The sequence below is a fragment of the Marmota monax genome, unplaced genomic scaffold (genome assembly GCF_021218885.2).
Source record: "Marmota monax isolate L192 unplaced genomic scaffold, Marmota_monax_Labrador192_F-V1.1 WCK01_AAM20220418_F8-fsc00019, whole genome shotgun sequence".
NCBI lineage: Eukaryota > Metazoa > Chordata > Mammalia > Rodentia > Sciuridae > Marmota > Marmota monax.
In genome coordinates, this window is record NW_026695242.1 from 17,538,638 (window position 1) to 17,562,007 (window position 23,370).

General features: G+C 38.2%; 1 protein-coding gene across 33 annotated transcripts in view; it reads left to right on the forward strand.

Annotated features, from left to right (window-relative positions):
• The window catches only part of Ank3 (ankyrin 3), a 639,364-nt gene that overhangs the window by 422,650 nt on the left and 193,344 nt on the right, over window positions 1-23,370 (forward strand). For 21 of the 33 annotated variants that reach the window (XM_058577999.1, XM_058578003.1, XM_058577998.1 and 18 more), the window contains 3 exons: window positions 4,663-4,848; window positions 5,533-5,556; window positions 6,734-6,832. In XM_058577999.1, coding sequence (XP_058433982.1) covers window positions 4,663-4,848; window positions 5,533-5,556; window positions 6,734-6,832 — 309 coding nt within the window. The remainder of the gene's footprint in view (window positions 1-4,662; window positions 4,849-5,532; window positions 5,557-6,733; window positions 6,833-23,370) is intronic. The other 12 variants (XM_058578025.1, XM_058578000.1, XM_058578010.1 and 9 more) reach the window with 1 other exon arrangement.

Consider the following 23,370-nt stretch of genomic DNA (forward strand, 5'->3'; position numbering starts at 1 on the left):
AGTTCATATAGCTAAGTAGCTCTTCTTTCTTGCTTTATATTTTTGAACAACCAAGGAAAAAAATGAGAATTATTAAGATTCAACAAAGTATTGTGCTGTTGAAAGCAACTTTGGGTTCATGTTCTTCAACAATCACATTTTATGAGAAAAAACATTAGAAACCACAAACTTGTTATTTAATTTCAGAGTTAGACATCTTAAATTCAAAGAAAAGGTCAAAAGTCGGGGTAGGGGGGAACCAACAAGTCTCCCAAAATAAACAGATTCTTTACTTCCATCCCCATACTTAAAAGCATATGGAACATTTTGCCTACAACTCATTTTATTTAGAGAGAGAGTTTCATTGATTTGCTTAATACCTGGCTAAGTTGCTGAGACTGGCTTTGAACTGGCAGTCCTCCTGCCTCAGCCTTCTGAGACTCTGGGATTACACGCATGCACCACCGTGCCTGGCTGTAAGATTTATTTACCTAAATTCACTACTAAACTTGAAAAAAGGTTTTTTTTGTGTGTTTTTGTGGTTTTCTGTACTGGGGATTATTTAACTCAGGGGCACATTACCACTGACCCACACTTCTAGCACTTTTTATGTTTTTTATTTTGACGAGTTGCACAGGGCCTCACTAAGTTTCTGAGACTGATCTTCAACTTTCAATCCTCTTGCCTCAACCTCCTGAGTTGCTCAGCTTATAGGCATGCACCACTGCACCCAACTTGAGAAAAGTTTTGAAAATCCATTTTGTGCATAGTTCATGATCTTATTAAAAAAACACTTTTGTTGATCTGCTATCTTGCAGAACTGTTTTTTCAACTTTTTAAAATTTTTGGTTTTTGCTTTCATAAAATCATTAAAAAGCTGATACAATATAATGTGCAAGTTCCTGATTGAGAAGGCAGGGAGTACAATGCTCATATTTTTTAAACATATTTGAGAGTATGCTATTCCATTGTCTGTCTTCTTTGAAAAGCAATCAAAACTTGGATATAAAGCAATTTTTAATATATATAGCACCCTTTAAACATCTGTTTCTTTTGAGTCTATTATTTGATAAATATGTAACTGCTACACATTAGAGATTAGGTATTTTTCTTTGTGTTTTCTATTTTTTTTCTCTTTTCAGTAGCTCTTCTTTAGAAGCAACTTACTGTGAATAGATTTGCATTAGCTTGTAAGTTAATTGCTAAGTTGTCCTATATTTTAAGTTTTTAAGATCCAAGAAGTACAAAACCACAAGTAACTTTAAAAAAGGTCCTAAAATAGATCCTGAAATAATAGATTCAGTCTTTGGCAAAAGATGCATATATTTTTTAAAGTTTGTATTCTTTTTCAGTACTTTAATGTTATTATTTCTTAGTTTTATGATGAGAAATAAATAAATATTCTCTGTAAATACAAGTAAAATCTCTATTTTCTTGAGAGCTCTGTTACATCTCTACATAGAGAACATCTGGTTCCCTGCAGATGTTCAATCTACTGAATTTTTTCTCTTGTTGTGGATTATTGGCATAGAAAATAAAAATAGCAATAAGAAATGAAACCTTTTATTCATATGATTGATATGATATTCTAACTATAGTATGGCTTTTTTATTAGCCATCAAATTGGTGACATTTATACAGAAGTCTGTATTTACAAAACAATCAGGGCAATTAAGGGATCCTTTAAATAGGAAGTTTTTAATAGGATTTTTAATTTACTGAAAGATATCTGCCAAATTTCTTTAAACATTTTTTTCAGTAAGTGTGCTATACAATTCATATCTCATATATGTATAAAATCTTTGGCATGCTAGGTTTTTTTAAACTCCATTTTTATATTGCTGTGTACTGCATATCAAATTTTACCCTATGTATCTGCAGATCATAGTTATTCTCTAAGCAAAATATTTGCTTATTGAAATTCTGTAGCATATCTCTTACACATCAAACTCTCCACAAGGCAGTGAAGGTCCACCCTTCAACAACCAGGGCATGGACCCTCTTCTTGATAGTTTCTATCATATTTCTTTTCTGCTCATACTTTTAAGAATAACTGAACAAAGCAAACCACACTATTTAAGCTTGTATTTGAAACAAAATATAGAGCTTCTAATTTTAGCAATTAACACCTTAGAGCTGGTGTCTTTATGTCCTTAATTGGCTTATGCAGGGAACATATTCTTGTCAGTGATAATCAGCTCAGTTTGCAGTTTATTTTGTGGTACACAGGACTGTCCTTTATGAACAGGCTCTGAATTTATAAATGCATGTTGATGGTCGATGGAAATGCAGCCATTTTGTTTTGATTCAGAACAGAAGTAGACTGTTATTTTTACCCTTAGGCACTGTGCAGGTTTTTAAAGTGAGATGCAAAGTTAATTCTTCATATGCAATTTTCTTGTTTTTGCTCTCTCATATAAAAATGCATTTTTCAGGCCTGGAGACATAGCCCAGTTGTAGTATACTTGCCTACTATGCACCAGGCCCTGGGTTCAATTCCCAGCACTGAAAAAAAAAAAAAAGAAATTTTTTCTTTCTTTTGTAAATGTAATAATATCACATAATGATAACATTCAATAAAAAGAAAAATGGTGATGTAAATTTCTCTTGAGAAAACAGTTTATTCATCCAAATGTTTTTGTATCAATATATGATACACACAGATATTTATCTATGTGAAATTGAGATCACATATTACTATTGCTTTGTGTACTACTTCTCTTAAAAGAGTAAACTGTAAATGTTCATATCCTTATGTCCTTAAGTGTCTACTGGCTTTTTTATTAGCCATCAGACTGCAGAGAAAATGTCCTCATAGTTAAGTAGGGATTTCCATTTTCTTCTTTTCCTTCTCCCCTTCCCACTATTCTCCTTCCCCTTCTCCTTCCTGTCTTCTTGAGTAGTAGAGTGAAGAGGAACAGGTGGCCTTTAAACTGGATCTTAAAGCTTGAGCTTAGATAGGATTTGTACACGGAGAAGAGGAGGGCATTTCAAGGAGGGGAAAATGCCATGAGGGATGCCCGGGTAGGAATTTGCCCATCCAGAGTTAGTCTGAAAACTGGTGGGAAGGTTTTATGTGGGACAAGACTGGCCAGTATAGTACCTTAAGTGCTTTGCGCCAATGTTTTACACATTCTTTCAACTGAAGTGTGCAGTTTTGTGTTCAGTCAGATAAATAGTAGAGGCACTTGATTATTTTCCAACAAAGGAAAAAATGGAAGTGGTGATTTCAGAAGACCAACAAGATGTTAGTATGCAACTGACCAGGTTTCCTTCCTCCCCTTTACAAATGCTCTTGTATTAGAGTAGTCCTCTAATTATACTATAGGACCACAGAAATAAAAGAATCAGGAAAAGGAGAAAAATATGTTATATGCATTTAAGAATAATTCAAAATGAAACCCACTAATTTTTGCAACTATAATGCACTAATAAATAAAAGTAATAAGTAGTCTGTTTGTAAACTCTACAGTAAAAATGAATTTTAATAAATTTTTGAGCTTACAATAATGAAAACATTCCAAAGTTAAAATTTGTGAGTGAGTCTTAGAATGTTCTACCCTGTGCTGCTTGTCCTATCGTCAGCAACTCTAGATTACACAGAAATTAATGAAATAAATTAATGAAACACTGTGAGATTGGTAGCTGTCTCATTTTTGTCAAGTCTCAGGGAAAAACAAAGGGAAGATGCAAAATGTAGAGTGTGCACTTACATCCAAATTTATTCTGAAGTCATGTTTTAGTAAAGCTCATGGACACACAGGTTAGGACAGTGGGTACCGGAGGCTTAAGGCTGGGGAGAGTGCGAAAATATTGAGCAAAGAGGACCAAGTCTCAAACAGGAATAATGAAGTTTTTGGAGGGAAAGGTCTATGACACAGATGGGTGAATGTAGTTAGTAATAGCATATTGTACAATTCAAAGTTGCTAGGAAAATAAATTTCAAATGTTCTCATCACAAGGATAAAAGTAATTGAGGTGGTGGATATGTTAATTAAGTTGATTTAATCATTCCACATCATATCCATAAATCATATTTACCCCATAACTATATATAATTATGATTTCTCAAGCCACAATACAATTTAACAAAAAAATGTAGCTAAAGTTGAATTCTGCAAGATCAATGTGTTGTCTTGCTTTCTTTCACCAATAAGGAAAGAGTCTTTCATGTGGACCTTTCTTAAAACAGCAATGACAATGGTTGATTAATTTATGATACTGACAGGGCACCAGGCTTATGCTAGGCAACATGGTAAAGAACAGGTAGGCACAAACCCCATCTATATCAGTAAAAATTTTTACATCATATTTAAATAAGCTTTTTGCAAAACTTTGCCTAGATTTAACCTGAAGTGTTCTGATTTTATTGAGATGATTTTATGTGTAGTGAAATTATAATTTTTTTTCTTTTTTATGTAGTACTTTTGTATATTTGCAAACTTTTTCCAATTAATATGTAAGTGCTACTTTTCAACAGAGGGGGAAAAAAAGCTTAGCAAGAAATTTTTATGATCTTACGATTTTTGTTTTGGATAGATAGAAGTCTTTCCAAATATATGTCTATTTGAATATAAAGTTAGCTTTTAATGAACCTCAACAAAAATTGATATGGCTGCTTTCTTATTTAATTGGATCAAAAAGAAAATATTCACCCATCTTGATGCATCCATTTATTTGCAGGATGGCTTCACACCACTGGCTGTAGCTTTGCAACAAGGTCATGATCAAGTAGTTTCACTCCTCCTAGAGAATGACACGAAAGGCAAAGTACGTCTTCCAGCTCTTCATATTGCAGCCCGAAAAGATGACACGAAAGCCGCCGCCCTGCTGCTGCAGAATGACAACAACGCAGATGTGGAGTCAAAGGTGAGGCCCAGGGACGCAGGTGTTTCCTGCAGCAATCCTGAGTCAGACACACGGCCTTTAAGGACGCCTGGTCTCCCTCTTGGCAAACTCATGCCCAAAACTTACCTTCACTGAAAGGAATGAAAAAATGTATGTCCAAGCCAGTCAAGCGAACGCACACCCTCCCTTAATATAAAAAGCTAAAGGATGCTGCAGGTGCTGCCCCGTGCATGCTAAAAGGGAGCCCCCCACAAAAGAAACCGCTGATGTGCCATTGATAGTTTCCTTCCTTTTAATACATATTGGGAATGTATTGAACACTGCAACTCAAATATCAGGGTGAAAAGTCAAAAATTGCCAAAGACAATGTGCCCCAGTAAGCCTCTGTTGATGTCTGAGATGACAGGCAATAAACTGAGTGTAGATCAGCTGCGGAAAGCATGCCAGCCGCGAGAGCCACAGCTGGAAGTTCCCATTGTCTTGACATGTCTTACTTGAAAGTCTCTGTGAAGGAAATGTGGCAACTGGACTAGGTCGTCGCGTGGCGCCCTCCATTCAGTCTAGCTTTCTCTGTGCCTTTTGTGCTTCCATTATAGCTTTCATTATCATTCCTAAGCTGTCATGAGCTTTCTGCAATCCATGTCACCAATAGTGAACTAACCGTTCATTTTTTCCTCCTCTTTGCTTCCAAATGTGTTAACCTAGATGGTGGTGAATAGAACAACAGAGGTATATATATATATATATCTACATATATGTATAATCTATATCGCATCATCACTTACCCATTATGTAGTGCTGCTGCCTCATTTCCTTCCTTCCTTTGCATCGCCTTCTGTAGGCTAGATACCTGCTTTATTCCCTGCCCCGCAAAGGAGCATGTGCTAGAGCAGACAGTAGTTTGAGTACCAGGGCTTTCTGCAGCTGAACTTGGTGTTGGAAGGGAAGATTTAGGAATCCCTGGAACTTAAATGTGTTGCATGTGACCTGAAGAGTTTTGACACTTTAGATGCTTATCAGCTATACCTGAAGCTGCAGACAACCCTGTCATTCTACTCCTCCAGAATTGATTCTTTAGGGTTCTGCATGACACTTACCCTCCATAGTGTCAGCAAAGGGAAAGTTACCTCAGAAAGGTGACAATATGACCCACCTTCCACAAGAGTCAGACGGCTGGCATGGCTAAGAAGCTTGCTCACACACTAGAAATGCATCTAGTTCCTCTAAGGTTTCAATCTTTGGGGACTAAGTGAATCGCTGCATGTTTAGCACTTTTAAGGAAGTAAAATGATCATGGTTTAGGAAAAAAAAAATCAAGAAAAATGTGTTAGTGAATAGGCATTTGCTAACAAAGAGATCAACTTGTGGAATCTTTATAGAATACAGTCACCCATTATGCACAATCAATTGTGTGCTAGTACTGCTTCCCCCCAAATTGTTTGAGTCATTAAAATTGGCATTTACTAATGTGAATTTGAATTTATATTGAATATATAAAACTAATTGAATTTGGATGAAGAGTTTCAGTGATCTATTCTACCATAAGTAATAAAGCAGTTTTAAAATAGTAATGTTCAAGCTTTCTATGAGCTAAAAAGTTTTTTCTTATGATCCTTATTTTAACTTTTTGAAATGTTGGTTTCTATGTAGTTCAATTTACTGGACTAACGAAATCGATCCACTGCTACCCTGGGATTTTTTTCCCTGGCTGTTTCTTTGCCCGTGAGTGTGGGGTGTATTAGAAGCCCAGTGAGCAACTGGCACTGATCGAAACCTAGTTCAGAATAGAATGTGGATCTCAGCATATTTTGCTTCCTCATTTTTATTTGGGAAAGATTATGATAGTAACCTGTCAGACAAAGAACTGGCAGGAATCAATTGAATGTCTGCTGTGTTTTCTTTACAGAGTGGCTTCACTCCTCTCCACATAGCTGCTCACTATGGAAATATCAATGTGGCCACGTTGCTGTTAAACCGAGCGGCTGCTGTGGACTTCACTGCAAGGGTAAGAGCACAGCGATGTGTAATGACTTTAAGCATTTGAAATGATTTTTAACTCTCCTTTTTCCAGCATAAGGAAGAGGTTGGGACAGTTGACCTCCAAGGGTTCTTCCAATCAGTGAAAACTGTACCTCCTACTCACTCTAGCATATTTTCTTGGTTATATAGGTGTGCCAGTTTCCTAGCAGGAAAACTAAATCAACATCAGGCTACATGGGTGGGTGATGAGTAATAAGTGGATATATTGAATATGTGGTTCTAGTAATCATGGTGGGGAACTGCCAAGAGTTCCCCAAGTGGAAATTAATGAAACTGCTAAAAATTGTTCGGATGGCACTGAGATTGCTCTCAGGATCAGGGTCTCCACATTAAAGGTGGGAATGTGCTTTACAATATCCAGGTGAGGCCCACACTTCCCACCCTTCAGAATCTTTTTGTCTCCTTTACACTTTTAAAATGAGTAACAAGATTCCCTAACCACTCAGGCTCTCATTGAGAAAGAACTAGAATATCATGCATGCCACCCAACAGCAGCTGGGACACCCAAACACAGTAATACTGCACTGAACTTTAGGACTGATCATCAGAAACATCACTGTCAGAAACAGAAATGAGGTTGGAAATAGGAAGGAGTCGCAGCTGAAAGTGTGGACTCTGAATTCATACTCCAGAGTTCAAAGTTTGGCTTTAACTTCTGTGCGTCTATAAGTTTCATTTATAAGATGAATAATAGGAATTATGAAATTTAATAATCATAATAAACTAATAACATCTCTCCCTCAAGTCACTATGACAATTAAGAGGTAGTACGTATAAAGCCCTGACCATAGTACCTGACATACCATCAACAGCAGCAGCAATATTACTCTGAACATAACCTCTGAAATATTACTTCTGCTGAAACTTTGTTAGAAGAGGAATGGGATAAGATGAGATAGGGAATCAGGGCATAATGCCAGGACTAGCAGTAACAGTAATAGAAGTAATACCATTTTTGAAGTATTTACTGGGTAGGAAGTGCCAGGCCAAGCATTTTATCTCACTTATCCTAACAGGAAGGGAAGTGTGATTTACAACTATTCTACAAAAGAGGAAACCAAGGCTTAGAGCTAAAAAGTAGCAGCTCCAGGATCAGAGAGCCAGGCAGTTTGGAAGAGGCAGAATTTCAGCCCCAAAGCTCTTAACTACTCCAGAATTCCATTTCCCTTAAGCAACTTAAAGGAGTCCATTATTCTTATAATTCACTAGTTCTATAAAAATTAATAAGAGCTCAGATTGCACTAATGTAAAGTCTATTTCCTGCACCATTGTCATCAGCTTGTTACAGCCTCTATCAGTTTCAATGATTTGAGAGTGCCAGTTAGCTCTTTCCACACTAAAGCTTCGTTCTTAGTGTATTAACTACATCCTTGATGTGGCAGAGCCAAGGCCCACTTTGACTCTTTGAAGGACAATGTTAAGCACTTCTTTAAGCCAAGTATAAATCAGATATATCAATGTTAAAACTGGAGTTCATTTCATGATGCCTTCTTCTGGCTTTATTTCTATAATACACAGTAAAATTAAAAAAAAAAAAAAGAAAAACTCATTAAGTCACATCTTCTAATTAGGACATTTGGAAAATTCATGTCAGGGTAGTATCTGAGGTTGTCTTTGTGCCATTGTTCAGAAATGCTGCTGAAAATAAGTTTGGGGGGATGGTTAAGCAATTTAAAAGAACGCAAATTATAGTATTTTCCAACTCCTTCAAGCAATTCCAGAGCATTCATTTACATTAAAACAATTTACATTAGAACAAATGGCAGTGGTAATTACAGAAGAAGCTCATTTATTGATTAAAGATCCTTGAAGACCTTAGACTCACATAGTTAACCTTGCCCAACTCATCATGATTTAAAATAACCACGCTTGCTTTTGTTTAAAATAGGTTAAAATCCAGACTTCTCACTGACTTAGAAAAGCATTTTTCTTGATCATTCCTTCCTCGTAGCCTTCCCTGCTCTGAAGGCTGTGGCAGAATTTCATTGTACTTATAGGAGACCTCAGCTGTCACTCACACCCAACAACTTCTGCTTCTCTCAGCAGCAGGTAATGGATGACTTGTTTTACCGTGCTGAGGAGAACTCTCTATTAAGAGCTTGTCTGTTTTAGGTTCCAACCCTGTTGTAATTTGGTTACTATTCATCCAGCACCTACACTTTAATACTGTAGAGGCTACCTGCTTCCCAATCCCAGCAGGGTCTTTCTAGGTCACAGTTCTCTCAGGAGTGCAGATGTGAAAGAAAGAGGCCCTGGACCGAAGGTGGAATCAGATTCTATCTGCTCAGAATGATGAAGGGGAAATCATTAAGCCTTGTTTGCTAAGAACTCGCTGCAGATCGTAACCATAAATCACAGAACTAAGTTTGGATAGTTCTAGGAGATGGTTAGAGTTAAATTTTAAAAAGACAACAGTAGCTGCATTTGTCTTTAGGGATTGTGATTCTATTTTCTGACCATGGAAGAGTACACATTTGTTGAGACCAAAGAAGGAAGAGTCTCAAAATTGTGTGCAGCACTGTGGGCTGAGAGTGTGGCCCAGGGAATGGCTACCTGCTAGCAAAGAGAGCTGGCAAACAGGAACAAGGACAACACTTCTAGAGTCATTTCCGAAGCAGATAACAGGCAGAAACAAATGCAGTGTGACCAAAGGGCGTACACAGTAGAACAAATTGCTCTCTGTGATTCTTTGTAGTGCTCGCTAATTTATGCATCAACAAAACAGATTCCGGCTAGTGGCAAATAAATACCCACAAAGAGCAATTCCAGCAACTCGTTTGTAGTGTACTTCCCTGTTTTATTAACACTTTTCCTTAGATTTTTGTTATGTCGATTTTGATTTCTACATTGTGATTTTGCTGCATATGTATATGATATCCCATCCAACACCTCCAGTATTTCCTTTGGATTATCCACAGAGAAGTCCTGTTCATCCTCCCGGGTCCACTGTGGGAGTTAATGCAGTGGCCCCCAAATGCCGCAGTGCAGGGTCAGCAATCCTCATATTTTGAACTGAGTCTGCCGAGATGGCGTTGACACTCTCTGAATACATGCTCGACCATTGCTCTCTTAGCAAATCCTTCTTGCTCTGTTGGGGCAGAGAATGTGACTGAGACACACCAGAGCTGCTACTGACTATCATTCCTGTAAGGAGCATTTGTGCACTGGAGGAACTAAAGGCCGAATTATATTATGTGGGTACCTGCAGAGCTCCTTTCATTGATTGAAGAAGATAGATGAATACTTGCTGGCTAAGAGTTTTTTCATCAAATATAATGGACTACCTGACCTAATCTTCACTCTTCCCACTGACCTTTCTCCTGTAAATTATTATTCGACTTTCCATTTGAGAAGAAAATTGAATAAGCATCCTTTTATTAGTCTTGTTATTTAGTACTTCCTGATTTGACCTCTGAAAGGATTAAGGATTTATGTTTCCAAAAGGATTTCAGGTGGTTTACAAATTATAATACACAAAATAAGTCTTGGAAGGATGAAACAGAGAAAGTATTACCAAGGAGCTGGGAACAATCAGTAGATACAGCTTTATAATAAATGTAGGTTTTAAAAGTTTTGATACATGTTGTAGAAATGAAAACATGGATTATATGGTTTTCATTCTTTGCCAAAGGAAATGCTATTTCACATATAATGCTATATGTGAAATAGGGATTTTTAGCATATGAATCCTATTGAGAATAGTTATATCTTTAATTATTATGCTACAAAAGTCTCAATTTGTTGCTCCATATTGCCTGTAATGCTACATCTCCATCTGTGAAATTACCCTGCCCAGGAAAATTGAGAGACTCTGGCCAGCACTATGACGTTCTAATTGTGTAGGAGAACACTTGGCTCATGTGCCACAGATTCAAAGACTAGTTAGCATACACGTGGATGGCCTTTCCCAAATATCAGACATTTAAACAAGGTTTTGACTGGTACTAGTCTATATTCAGAACTGAAATCATACAAAAGATGGCTTTAAGAGATTTTAATTTAGGGACGATAGAAGAGCAGTATCTTTAGATATTACAACTACTTAGCCTATTGGTGGAAAAATAAGAGTGTCCGATTTCTGTTCCGCACAAGGGGCTAGTACATGAGCACGTACATGAGCAAAACAATGTTCATGGATAAATATTACCTTAAGAATTTCTTTCTAAATTGAGTTCAACTTTCAGTATTTATAGAGCATTTACTATGAGCTAGACCTGAAGATTCGTAGACAACTTACTCTACTATTAGCATTTATTGCTGGTATTCTAGTGGCCCTTGCTCTACTAATTTGTTCAGGCATCAAGGTGCTAAGCCACATAATATCGTCTTTCCCTTAATTTCCCAAAGCACAAATAAATAACTGAAACTTTTTTTAGTACTCAGGATGGAAACTAGTGGCATTCTACTATTGAGCTACATACCAAGGCCTTGCTATTTTTAAATTTTGAGATAGGGTCTTGCTATCTGGCCTTAAACTTAGATCTTCCTGCCTCACCCTCTGAGCAGCGGGGGTTACAGGCAGGACCTTTCTAACAACTAATAGATTGATGAGGGAAGTTCAAACAAGAAAGGCAAAGCTAAAGGTTATGTTCTGAACATCCCCCAAGTCCAGACTGTGACTCCTTCCTTGATACCCCAAGTGATCACCCACCCCCCACCCCCATCCCCAATCCCTCAGAGACCACTGTGTTGCAATCTCTCTTTCACCAGTGGAAACACTTTTTACCATGACTGTCCTAGCCTGAGTCTGGCCTTTTAAACCACTTCTGGGTCCCAATGAGGAGGAAAAACTGTTTACTCCATGGCTATCTTTATTCAGTAGCCACTCACTACTGTGTCTTAATTTAAATTACATTTAAAATTTATGTCTTCATTATGAATATTTTGTGTTTCAATACCCATACATGGCAAGTGGCTGCTCTATTAGATGGCACCAATAGGCAATGTTTCCATCATCAAAGAAAGTTATTTAGAACAAAGACACCATCTTTTATTGATATCATCTTTTTTTTTTTACACCATGTGTCATGGGCCTACCTTTCCATCTATGCCATAATTATCTCTAAAAGTATCTTGCCTTTCAAGAAGATGGTTACTCTCTACCCCGTATGTGGGCACCACAGTCTGTACTTCCACTCTCAGACCTTAAATATTATGTTATTTATGTGGTATCATTCTTTTTGCATATTCCTTTTGCGTACTAAGCTCCTTGAAAATGGAGATGCCTTCTTCATCCACCATCTCCAGTTTTCCTTCTGTTTCACAGATGTTCACCTGATCCCTGGCTCTGTGCTAAGGATTTTTTAATAAGAGCTTAAAGCTTTCAACCTTTCCGGGAAGGACTTGCAAGAGAACATGTTTCTTAGGGTCTAGATTTTTTTCAGGAGAGGTAGTTATTTATTCCAGAAAACCATTCCTCTCTGCTCTGTAAGAAAGATGGCCAGACCTTTGCTGTTGGTGCCAGACAGTCCTTTATCTTCGTGTCATGAAGTGGTACCCTTGACATACCATTGGAGTCACCAGAATGTTCAGCAGTATTCCATTTGATCAGAGGGCTGAAGATGTGAAAACATCAAGAAACACTCCCTGTTAGAAAATAAATGATTAGAAAATGGCATTCCCTTCCTTTCTTCTGCAGGTAAAATTTAGAGTAATGATGATTTTTTAAAGTTTTAATGAAGCATTTACCAAGTTCCAGTTTCTTACTGGGCATTATACACGCAGCATCTCAACAATCCTAAGAAGGCCAAAGTAGAAATGTAATGAAATGTATTTATAACTCCCTCCCACATCCTACTCTTCACCTCACTTGCAAGACTTTGAATTCCTCAAGGTCAGACCTATGTCATCTTATACATTTTAGAATCCCTGGAGTATAGCCCAGCAGTTGGCACTGTCGGGAATGAGTATATATTTATGAAATTCAAGAATGCATAAACATCACTACCAGGTCTCCCTATCCGCTACTCCTGGGCACCACCAGCCCCTGTGCAAACCAGTCTTTCTCAAGCTTTCGTCCTTTTCCCCAGACAATCAAAATTCTGGTTACTTCAAGTTAAACCTGCCTGGGGTTAGAAGCTGCTTCTGAAAATGAGATCAGCTGCCCTCAGGGAGAAGGAAAATCAGGAGAACCAAGTAGAATTTGAAGATGGTGCACCAAACCCAATTGTTGAATATCAGATGCAGAGGGGCACTTTGACCCACAGACTTGATATTTACTTATGTAGATGGCCATGGAAGACAAGCTAGAGCAAAGGGCTAGGGACCAAGGGATACCGTTGAAGCCTGTTCATTTCAGGGTGTTTGAAGCAGAACCTCTGGACTATGAAGAACCAATCAAAATGACCATCAGAGAATACTTGAAAGTGTTCCTCCAGCTGAGAGAATGGCTGACTTTCATAATAGTTTTATAAGGGCAAAGGGCTTCTGGAGTCTCTACTTTGTGTGGTATAGTGGTACCTTTGCAAATACATTTATTTATTTATTTGGTACTGGGGTTTGAACTCGGGACCATTTAACCACTGAGCTATGTCCCCAACCCATTTCTATTTTTTATTTTGAAACAAGCTCTCACTAAGTTACTGGGGGTCTCGCTGAGTTGCTAAGATTGCCCTTGAACTTGTGATCCTCCTGTCTCACCCTCCCTAATTGCTGGAATTACAGGCATGCATCACCATGCCCAGAGCAAATACATTTAAAAACTATATTTCCCCTTATTTATAGTTCATTTCTAAGTAAAATGAAAGAAAAAAATCGCCATAACAATCCTTTCTTTTTATTTGCATATTTACCCTTACATAAACCAAACTCAAATATTTCTTTGTACTGATGCATATTTTTAAAATAGTTAGCTTTGCATCCTTGTATATAGGTTCAACAGCATTAAAAACAGACTTATTTTTTTTTAAATGCTAACATAAACTTCCTTTTGAATGAAAGTGGGGATTTGAGGATGCTAACAAAGGAATACAAGTTATGGAAAAGTAGCTACATGTCTACTACAGTAAATATATTGCCACGGTGGTGATGTCTCCAGAGGAACAAAACCAGTAAGTTTTTGAAAGTATGCAGCAGAGAAGGGACATACAGATTTGCTCTTAGAAGCATGCCATGTCATCTCTATCCTCCTTTTCCACTTAATTGCCTAAATGTCACATCAAAGAATAACATCCTATGTACATTTTTATAAAGAAATTTATTTTAAATCCACTTGTACTTTTGACCTTCATAGTATCTTCCCATGTGGCTTGGGATCTATGTTGTTCCTCACCTGAAAAAGGGAAGTTTGTAAGTGGCAGCAGCGTGGATTGAGGAGAGGATACATACTGGACCCCCTGTATGCTCATCCTGGCTGCGTCACATCTTTGATGTGCTTCACAGAAAGACCCTTTACCACCTGGACCTACAGTTTTCTGGAGAGCTGAGGAGATGCCTGTCAACCACAGGCCCTTCCCCTCTGCCCAACAACCTTGTCTGGTAGTTGGATGTGAACTTTGACCTCCCTTCCTCGCTCACAACAGAGAGTAACTTCAGCGCAGTGGCAAAGTAAATCACATCAAAGTCAGACTGCTGGGGTCCCACAGTGGCCCTATAGCTTACCCCATGTGTTTTTGGACATGCTTCACTTTTATCCATAAAAAGGGTCCAATAATAGTAACTGGTACATGTCTTGGTAACTGAAGGAAGTTCTCCCTATGAATCACTTAGCACATCACTTGACCAAAAACTCTAGGGCAGGAGCTCCAGACATGTGGTTGTAGCTGTCACTGCTGTCATCAGCAGAGGACCCACTCATTGTATGGCACTTTAGAGCATCAAACAGATGACGTCATGAGAGGTCTCTGAAGTACTCCTGGAGAGAGTCAGACTTGATGCTTCCTAGGACGTTTGGGTCATTGTTTGCGGTGGCATTTATCAGCGTAAGGCCGGCCTTTAAGAAATGATTAAGAGAGCATTGTTTGAGACAGTAAGAACTCTGCTAGAGGAAAAAAATCACAGAGATTGGAACGTGTATATTTATTTCACTTTTGCTCTTGAACATGTGTCCTGCTTCCTGTGGTGCTGCTGTAGAATTATCGCTCTGAGAACATTTTTAAATGACCCGAATAAATCCTATTTTGAAAATCTGTGAAATAAAATTCTATTAAGGTAAGAGTTAGCAGCACTCACTTTATTCATTTGCACTTTAAGAGAATTATTTATTAGCTGTAGAGTTTTCATTGCCTCCAGTGAGTGCTAATAGCACATGGGACTGCCGTGTCCTGGACTGACCTCTACTTAACATTCCAGCACATTTTCCACACTCATCATCATTAGAAGGTACATTTGGATCCACTTAGATGTGCCCTGCTCCCTTCCTTAAGCACTATGGGTTCTCCCATGGCAGTGAAATAAACATTGCTCATCTTCCTCTGGTGGCTTAAAGAATATACAGGAGGGGACATCCCAAGGGAACAAATTAGAACTTTGCAAAACCAGAGTTGCAAAGGGTAAGCGCCCTTGGACACACGCATGATCATTTATTGGCTCACTTCCAGATTGAAGCAGGAGGTTCCAAGAAAGCATGTTCAAGTAGGGGATCATCATGAATAAACACTGTTGGAAAAACAATTTGATAAAGTGCACTGTGATGGAAACACAGGGATTAGATTCAGTTCCCCAAGAAAACTGGAGCTGAGAGCATATTTCATTGGCAGCACGTGCTCGACATGGCGCAAGGCCTTGGGTTCAATGTCCAGCACCAAATAAAAAGAGAAATAAAATCTGAAGCCCAGATGCAAGCATGAAATGAGGTCAGAGGTGGTAACTCCAGCCCCAGAGCAAATGCCAGGCTGGGCTGAGGGCATCACCCTTGAACCTGCAGGTGGAAGGGAATTATAACTTTTCATGAAGAAGTGGAGTGATGGCAGTACTGTTTGATACAAATTCTGAGACACATGAAGGGGAAAAGAGTTGAGCTGTTACAGACTCAAGTCACATGGGGGAAAAGACTGGGGGTGGGTGGGGAGAAGAGGCATCTCTGACCCCTAGGGTGCCCCTGCTGCCCTCAGCATTGACCTCTCGGGAGGCCTGTCAAGGCCACTGGTTCATGATGGGAGAGAGGGAGCCTGACTGTCGTTAGAAGTTCTTAAAGTTGGCCTAGTCCTTTTTGTTTATCGCTCTGGCTAGAACATGATAAGAGAGGGCCAAAATGGCTGGGTCTCTCTCATCATGGGACAGTCCCATGCAAATAACAGCATCCCAAAGTGCCAATGATGTCCTGCTGAGACATTCTAGATTAAACATCTCTTTACAGATAAGAGTTGGAGTGGTGGGATGTCCCAGGATGGGGAGGAATGGCCTAGAAGTTCACGCTCAGTCTGAGGTTGCTCTTAGGGTATTGCCGAACATACCCCAGTGACGCACTATTTAGCTCTCACTACTGAGACTTTGAGATAGAAAAAACAAAGTTCAAACTAAGGTAATAGTTTTCCATTTTTCCTGAACACTGGGTACTATGGCACATTACTTCACTTGTTCCTCACAGTAATCTCATGAGTTGTGGGTATGATTTCTATTGTATACCGGGAAGCAAGAAGTTAAATGTCTCATGCAAAGTCATACAGCTCTGAAGTCATGTAGCTTAGGGGAGAGAAACATGTATGTAAAATAAGACATAAAAGCAAATAAACTACACTGAGATTGTGTAGCTCATGATATCCTAACATCAGAGGCAATGTTCACTTGAGCTTTGGACTTCACCCAGCGCCATGCCCTGCAAAAAAACAACAACAACTGACAAAAATCTCTCCTAGACTGGCTAGCAGACCATTTTCTGCCAGTATCAGGGTGGCAAGATGAATGAAAACCATTTCTGAGCCTTTGATAATCATGCTTTGAAATGAACTTTTGTTAGAAATTCAGGGTGACTTTGACCGACATCTGATTTATGTTTTTGATAAGAAATATGAGGCAGGCTTATCTCTGCAAAGAGTGAGGCCCTATGAGTTTAAAAATTAAAAACATTCCTAATGGTTTTTAAATTTAGGCCTCTCATCCAGTTTTTCTCTTAGATTCTGACTCATAAAGTCTGCAGTGGGTACTTGCAATCTGTGTTTTTAACAAGTTCCTTCAGCTATTCTTGCATTTCTTTCTTCTTTTTTTTTTTTTTTTGACTGTTTTTGTTTTTGTTTTGTGTGTACGCTTTATTTGTGTTACTAGGAATTAAATCTGAGAGGCTCTACCACTGAGCTATGTCCGCAGCCCTTTTTACGTTTTTATTTTGAGACAGCTTATCACTAAGTTGCCTAGCCTGGCCTCAAACTTGTGATCCTCCTGCCTCAGCCTCCCAAATCACTGGGATTGTAGGCATATGCCAGCAATACTGACACAAGCAATTTTGATCAGGCAAAATGAGAAAGTATTCACTAAGGCCATGCTATGAAAATCTTTGTCTATAAATTGCCCAAGTTGAGTGATAGGAGTCTTAAAAAATCATTTGCCTGTAACAATTACTTTAATGTTTATAATCCCTTAATAGAAACTTGAATTTACATATTTTACGTTTACAAAACACTTCAATGTACACCACATCATTTGAAACCCACAGCAATAAACATTTTTACAGATGAACAAACTGAGATCCCCAAGGAATTATTTGTCCCAGATTCTACTGTGAGTAAAGTAGTAGAACAGAGATCTGATTCCAGGCCTTCTCAGTCACTTTGTCTCTACGCATGTCTATTCGAGCTGGTCAATCACACTGGGCTGTTGGGAGACTTGGGTCAGTGCTCAGTGGGCAACAGCAGTATCTGGAAATTGGTTTTGACTACTGGTGGTAGCTGGGTCTTCATAGTCCCGGGAGGAGCATTTCTGGTCTTAGGACAAATTCATAAGGCAGTTTACATCGTTGGTTTTGTTCTTTCCAAATCATGTTTCTTTAGGAACTTTAAAGACATTGTTTACATTTCTTGCCATGTTTGGAACTTTGGCAAGCATTTAGTTTATCTGAAGGTCAAATGAAGGCAAGGTACCTGAGAAACTAACAGTTTCAAGTTAACTGAGGCCTCAAGAGTCTACAAGAGATGGTTTACTTTCTGGAGGGGAAAGGAAATTATTTCATGCAGAAGTTTCAGGTGTGTCAAAAGTGATATAGGAATGTGGAAAATTTCTAATTGTGAAGCCCCTTAATATTTTTGCTTTTAAGAACTTTTGGTGGTGGCATGTTGGAAAAAGGGGTGGGATTTTTTTCAATTGAAGTTACAGTGTTAGAAACATTATAGAAAATCTCATATCACTGAATCAATTCACTTCAAATAATTTAAAAATATGAAATATTTTTTCTTAACATGTAGAAAGCAGTTGAATATGACTGAGTTTTAAATGATTCTCAGTTCGGTTACTATGTCTCCCTCCTCATACATATTTCTTGCTGGGAAAGATTTTTTTTTTTATAGTAACACACATAGCAGGCAACTTTGGGATGAACAGTAATAGCAACACTTTTAATGAATGTGAAAGAAAGTCATGAGTTCTTACCTCAAATGACAGTGTTGAACCCACCACTCTTAGACAGTGAATATTTTTATTGGTATTGAATATGTTGTTCCTGTTTGTTTGGAAATGGTGGGTCAGCAGCATTTTCTGTAGAGAAACTATGCTACTTGGATTCAGAGCTTGAACTAATGTCTGACAAAGTTAGGAAGATGCTATCTGGATATCTTTTCTCCTCTGTGACCCCTGGAAAGAGTCTGCACATCTTATGGAACCAGACAGCTCAGGGTCATATCTGCACTCTGGCATTTTCTAGCCAGCTTCACCTTGCCTGTGAATGTGAGTTAACAGTATCTATTTCATGGGTTATTATGGAGAAAAGATAATGTATGTTTTCTAGGGCCTGCACAAAGTTGGTTATTTTGTTCCTTTGTGATTGTTTGTTCTCCTATAAAACAAATAGTTGCTTGGTCTCAATTGGCATCAATTTTATTTTTAGCAGAACTCTTCACAGGGTAAAAGGCACTTCTGTTTCACCCTTCAACACCTACCCCACAACATTCTTAATTATTTATGGATAATGGCAATCCTGAAATGTAGTCTAAAAAATGTTTGAAAAGCATCTATTGAATACCCATTAGGGTGGCTACTGTCAAGTACAATAACTAGTGTTGACAAGGTTATGAAGATTTCAGGAGAACTCTTGTACACTCTTGATGGGAATGTAACATCATGTAGCCACAATGAAAAGTTTGATATTTCCCCAGAAGCATTGTTTGACCACTTAATTCAACTTCTGGGTATACACCAGGAAAAAAAAATCAGAGTCTAGAGAGGTTTGTATAACTAGATACATAGCAGTATTATTCACAATAGCCCAAAGGTAGACAAAACCTAAGTGATCGACAGTGAATGAAGAAACAGAATATGATATTTACATGTCAGAATATTACTCAGCCTTTGAAAAGGAGGGAGATTTTGATTCATGCTATAACATAAAAGAATTCTAGTGGTAATTGCAATGGGCTGGGGAGAGGGGAAGAGGAATGGGTAATTACTTCACAGGTATAAAGTTTGATTTCTTAAGATGAAAAGAATTCTGAAGATTGTTTATACAATAGTGTGAATGTACTTATTGCTACTGAACTGTACACTTAATGGTTGTGATAGAAGTTTTAATTTATGTGTGTTTTACCTAAAGCATACATTGAAAACTACTAAACTAGATACCTATATACGAATCATCTGTAATATCCAGAGTGATGCAAAGGTAGAAGAGAAATTTGTATTTGAGGGAAGAGGTCCAAGAACAACTTTGATTCCAGTCTTCCCATCTGGCATCAGCTGGGATTATATGTATCAGCTGAGTGTGGGGATGGGGAGCAAATGTTGAATATTTACTCTAAATAAGACCTGACTCCCTGCACTGCTAAACCACTTGAAAGAACCAGAGGAAAACCTGACTGTGCCTTATCTAAATTGTTGATGAGTGCCCCTATTTATCAGAGTGGAAGCCTCTGACAGTATTAACGATGACTAGCCTCAGATTATCCTTAAAAGAAAATAAGTAAATCTCCTGAGTTTGGAGCAAAATAGATCCAACACTGAGAACATGATTTCACAACAAACATTAAATATCCAAGCATCTGCCACTGCCTGGGGAGCCCAACACTATCAGGTGTCTCATCAAATGGGATTTAGTGGGTGTCCCTGGAAGGGATGAGGTCAAGAAAGTGTCAGTGGAGTTGATATCTTCCTTCTCAGCAAGGCTGGTATGGACTTAATCTCCTTACCCAGAAGGCACAGAGAGAAAAGGTGTTGGAGGATAAGCAAGCAGTTAGCAAAACTGGAGAAGAGGTGAAAAAAAATGAGCATTTTCATTATCTGTGAAAGCAATCCCATATTATTTAATTCAGTTAATAGAAAATTCACAAAAAGGTAAATGGATATTTCATAACAAGAGCAGCCACCTTGGTGAATACAGTATGAAGGAGATTTCCAAGTTTATTTTATGCTTGTATTATTAACCATAGACCCTCTAAGTAGAATTTCTTTTTTTTTTAATTTTTATTGTTGGTTGTTCAAAACATTACATAGTTCTTGATATATCATATTTCACACTTTGATTCAAGTGGGTTATGAACTCCCATTTTTACCCCGTATACAGATTGCAGAATCACATCAGTTACACATCCATTGATTTACATATTGCCATACTAGTGTCTGTTGTATTCTGCTGCCTTTCCTATCCTCTACTATCCCCCCTCCCCTCCCCTCCCCTCCCCTCCCCTCCCCTCCCCTCTTCTCTCTCTGCTCCCTCTACTGACATTCGTTTGTCCCCCTTATATTATTTTTCCCCTTCCCCTCACTTCCTCTTGTATGTACTTTTGTATAACCCTGAGGGTCTCCTTCCATTTCCATGCAATTTCCCTTCTCTCTCCCTTTCCCTCCCACCTCTCATCCCTATTTAATGTTAATCTTCTTCTCCTGCTCTTCGTCCCTACTCTGATCTTGGTTACTCTCCTTATATCAAAGAAGACATTTGGCATTTGTTTTTTAGGGATTGGCTAGCTTCACTTAGCATAATCTGCTCTAATGCCATCCATTTCCCTGCAAATTCTATGATTTTGTCATTTTTTAATGCAGAGTAATACTCCATTGTGTATAAATGCCACATTTTTTTTATCCATTCGTCTATTGAAGGGCATCTAGGTTGGTTCCACAGTCTTGCTATTGTGAATTGTGCTGCTATGAACATCGATGTAGCACTGTCCCTGTAGCATGCTCTTTTTAGGTTTTTAGGGAATAGACCAAGAAGGGGAATAGCTGGGTCAAATGGTGGTTCCATTCCCAGCTTTCCAAGAAATCTCCATACTGCTTTCCAAATTGGCTGCACCAATTTGCAGTCCCACCAGCAATGTACAAGTGTACCCTTTTCCCCACATCCTCGCCAGCACTTGTTGTTGTTTGACTTCATAATGGCTGCCAATCTTACTGGAGTGAGATGGTATCTTAGGGTGGTTTTGATTTGCATTTCTCTGACTGCTAGAGATGGTGAGCATTTTTTCATGTACTTGTTGATTGATTGTATGTCCTCCTCTGAGAAGTGTCTGTTCAGGTCCTTGGCCCATTTGTTGATTGGATTATTTGTTATCTTATTGTCTAATTTTTTGAGTTCTTTGTATACTCTGGATATTAGGGCTCTATCTGAAGTGTGAGGAGTAAAGATTTGTTCCCAGGATGTAGGCTCCCCATTTACCCTTCTTATTGTTTCTCTTGCTGAGAAAAAACTTTTTAGTTTGAGTAAGTCCCATTTGTTGATTCTAGTTATTAACTCTTGTGCTATGGGTGTCCTATTGAGGAATTTGGAGCCCGACCCCACAGTGTGTAGATCATAGCCAACTTTTTCTTCTATCAGACGGCGTGTCTCTGATTTGATATCAAGCTCCTTGATCCATTTTGAATTCACTTTTGTGCATGGCGAGAGAAAGGGATTCAGTTTCATTTTGTTGCATATGGATTTCCAGTTTTCCCAGCACCATTTGTTGAAGATGCTATCCTTCCTCCATTGCATGCTTTTAGCCCCTTTATCAAATATAAGATAGTTGTAGTTTTGTGGATTGGTTTCTGTGTCCTCTATTCTGTACCATTGGTCCACCCGCCTGTTTTGGTACCAGTACCATGCTGTTTTTGTTACTATTGCTCTGTAGTATAGTTTGAAGTCTGGTATCGCTATACCGCCTGATTCACACTTCCTGCTTAGCATTCTTTTTGCTATTCTGGGTCTTTTATTTTTCCATATGAATTTCATGATTGCTTTCTCTATTTCTACAAGAAATGCCGTTGGGATTTTGATTGGCATTGCATTAAACCTATAGAGAACTTTTGGTAATATCGCCATTTTGATGATGTTCGTTCTGCCTATCCATGAACAGGGTATATTTTTCCATCTTCTAAGATCTTCTTCTATTTCTCTCTTTAGGGTTCTGTAGTTTTCATTGTATAAGTCTTTCACCTCTTTTGTTAGGTTGATTCCCAAGTATTTTATTTTATTTTTTTTTTGAGGATATTGTGAATGGAGTGGTTGTCCTCATTTCCATTTCAGAGGATTTGTTGCTGATATACAGGAATGCCTTTGATTTATGCGTGTTGATTTTATATCCTGCCACTTTGCTGAATTCATTTATTAGTTCCAATAGTTTCTTTGTAGACCCTTTTGGGTCTGCTAGGTATAGAATCATGTCTTCTGCAAATAGTGATAATTTAAGTTCTTCTTTTCCTATTTTGATGCCTTTAATTTCTTTCGTCTGTCTAATTGCTCTGGCCAGTGTTTCGAGAACTATGTTGAACAGAAGTGGTGAGAGAGGGCATCCCTGTCTTGTTCCAGATTTTAGAGGGAATGCCTTCAATTTTTCTCCATTCAGAATGATGCTAGCCTGAGGCTTAGCATAGATTGCTTTTACAATATTGAGGTATGTTCCTGTTATCCCTAGTTTTTCTAGAGTTTTGAACATAAAGGGATGCTGTACTTTGTCGAAGAATTTCTTTTAAAGAAAGATCTACTTACATTTCAAACTATAAAGGCTGGAGTGTTTTATGTATATTCATTTATTAGAAAAATTTTAGGGTATATCTTTTAAATAGCAAATTCTTATCATTCAAAGTATCTTTGTTTGCAAATATGTTATGCATTTCTTAAGGCATGAAAAATTTAGGCATTCTCATAGAAAAGAATGAAGTTCTGATACCACAACATGGATGAATCTTGAAAACATTGTGCTAAGTGGAAGGAATGGGTCACAGAAGGCCACATAGCATATAGTTCCATCTAGGGGAGAAATTCAGACTAGGAGAAAGTTCAGACTACAGAGAAAGAGAGTAAATGTGTAGCTAAACAGGGGTTTAGGGTACTTAAAAGAAATCCCATATCATTGAGAAGTAATTTATTTTTAGGTATGATGAAAATGTTCTAAATCTAGATAATGGTGATTTGTACAACTAGTAAGTACATTAAAAATCACTGAAATACTT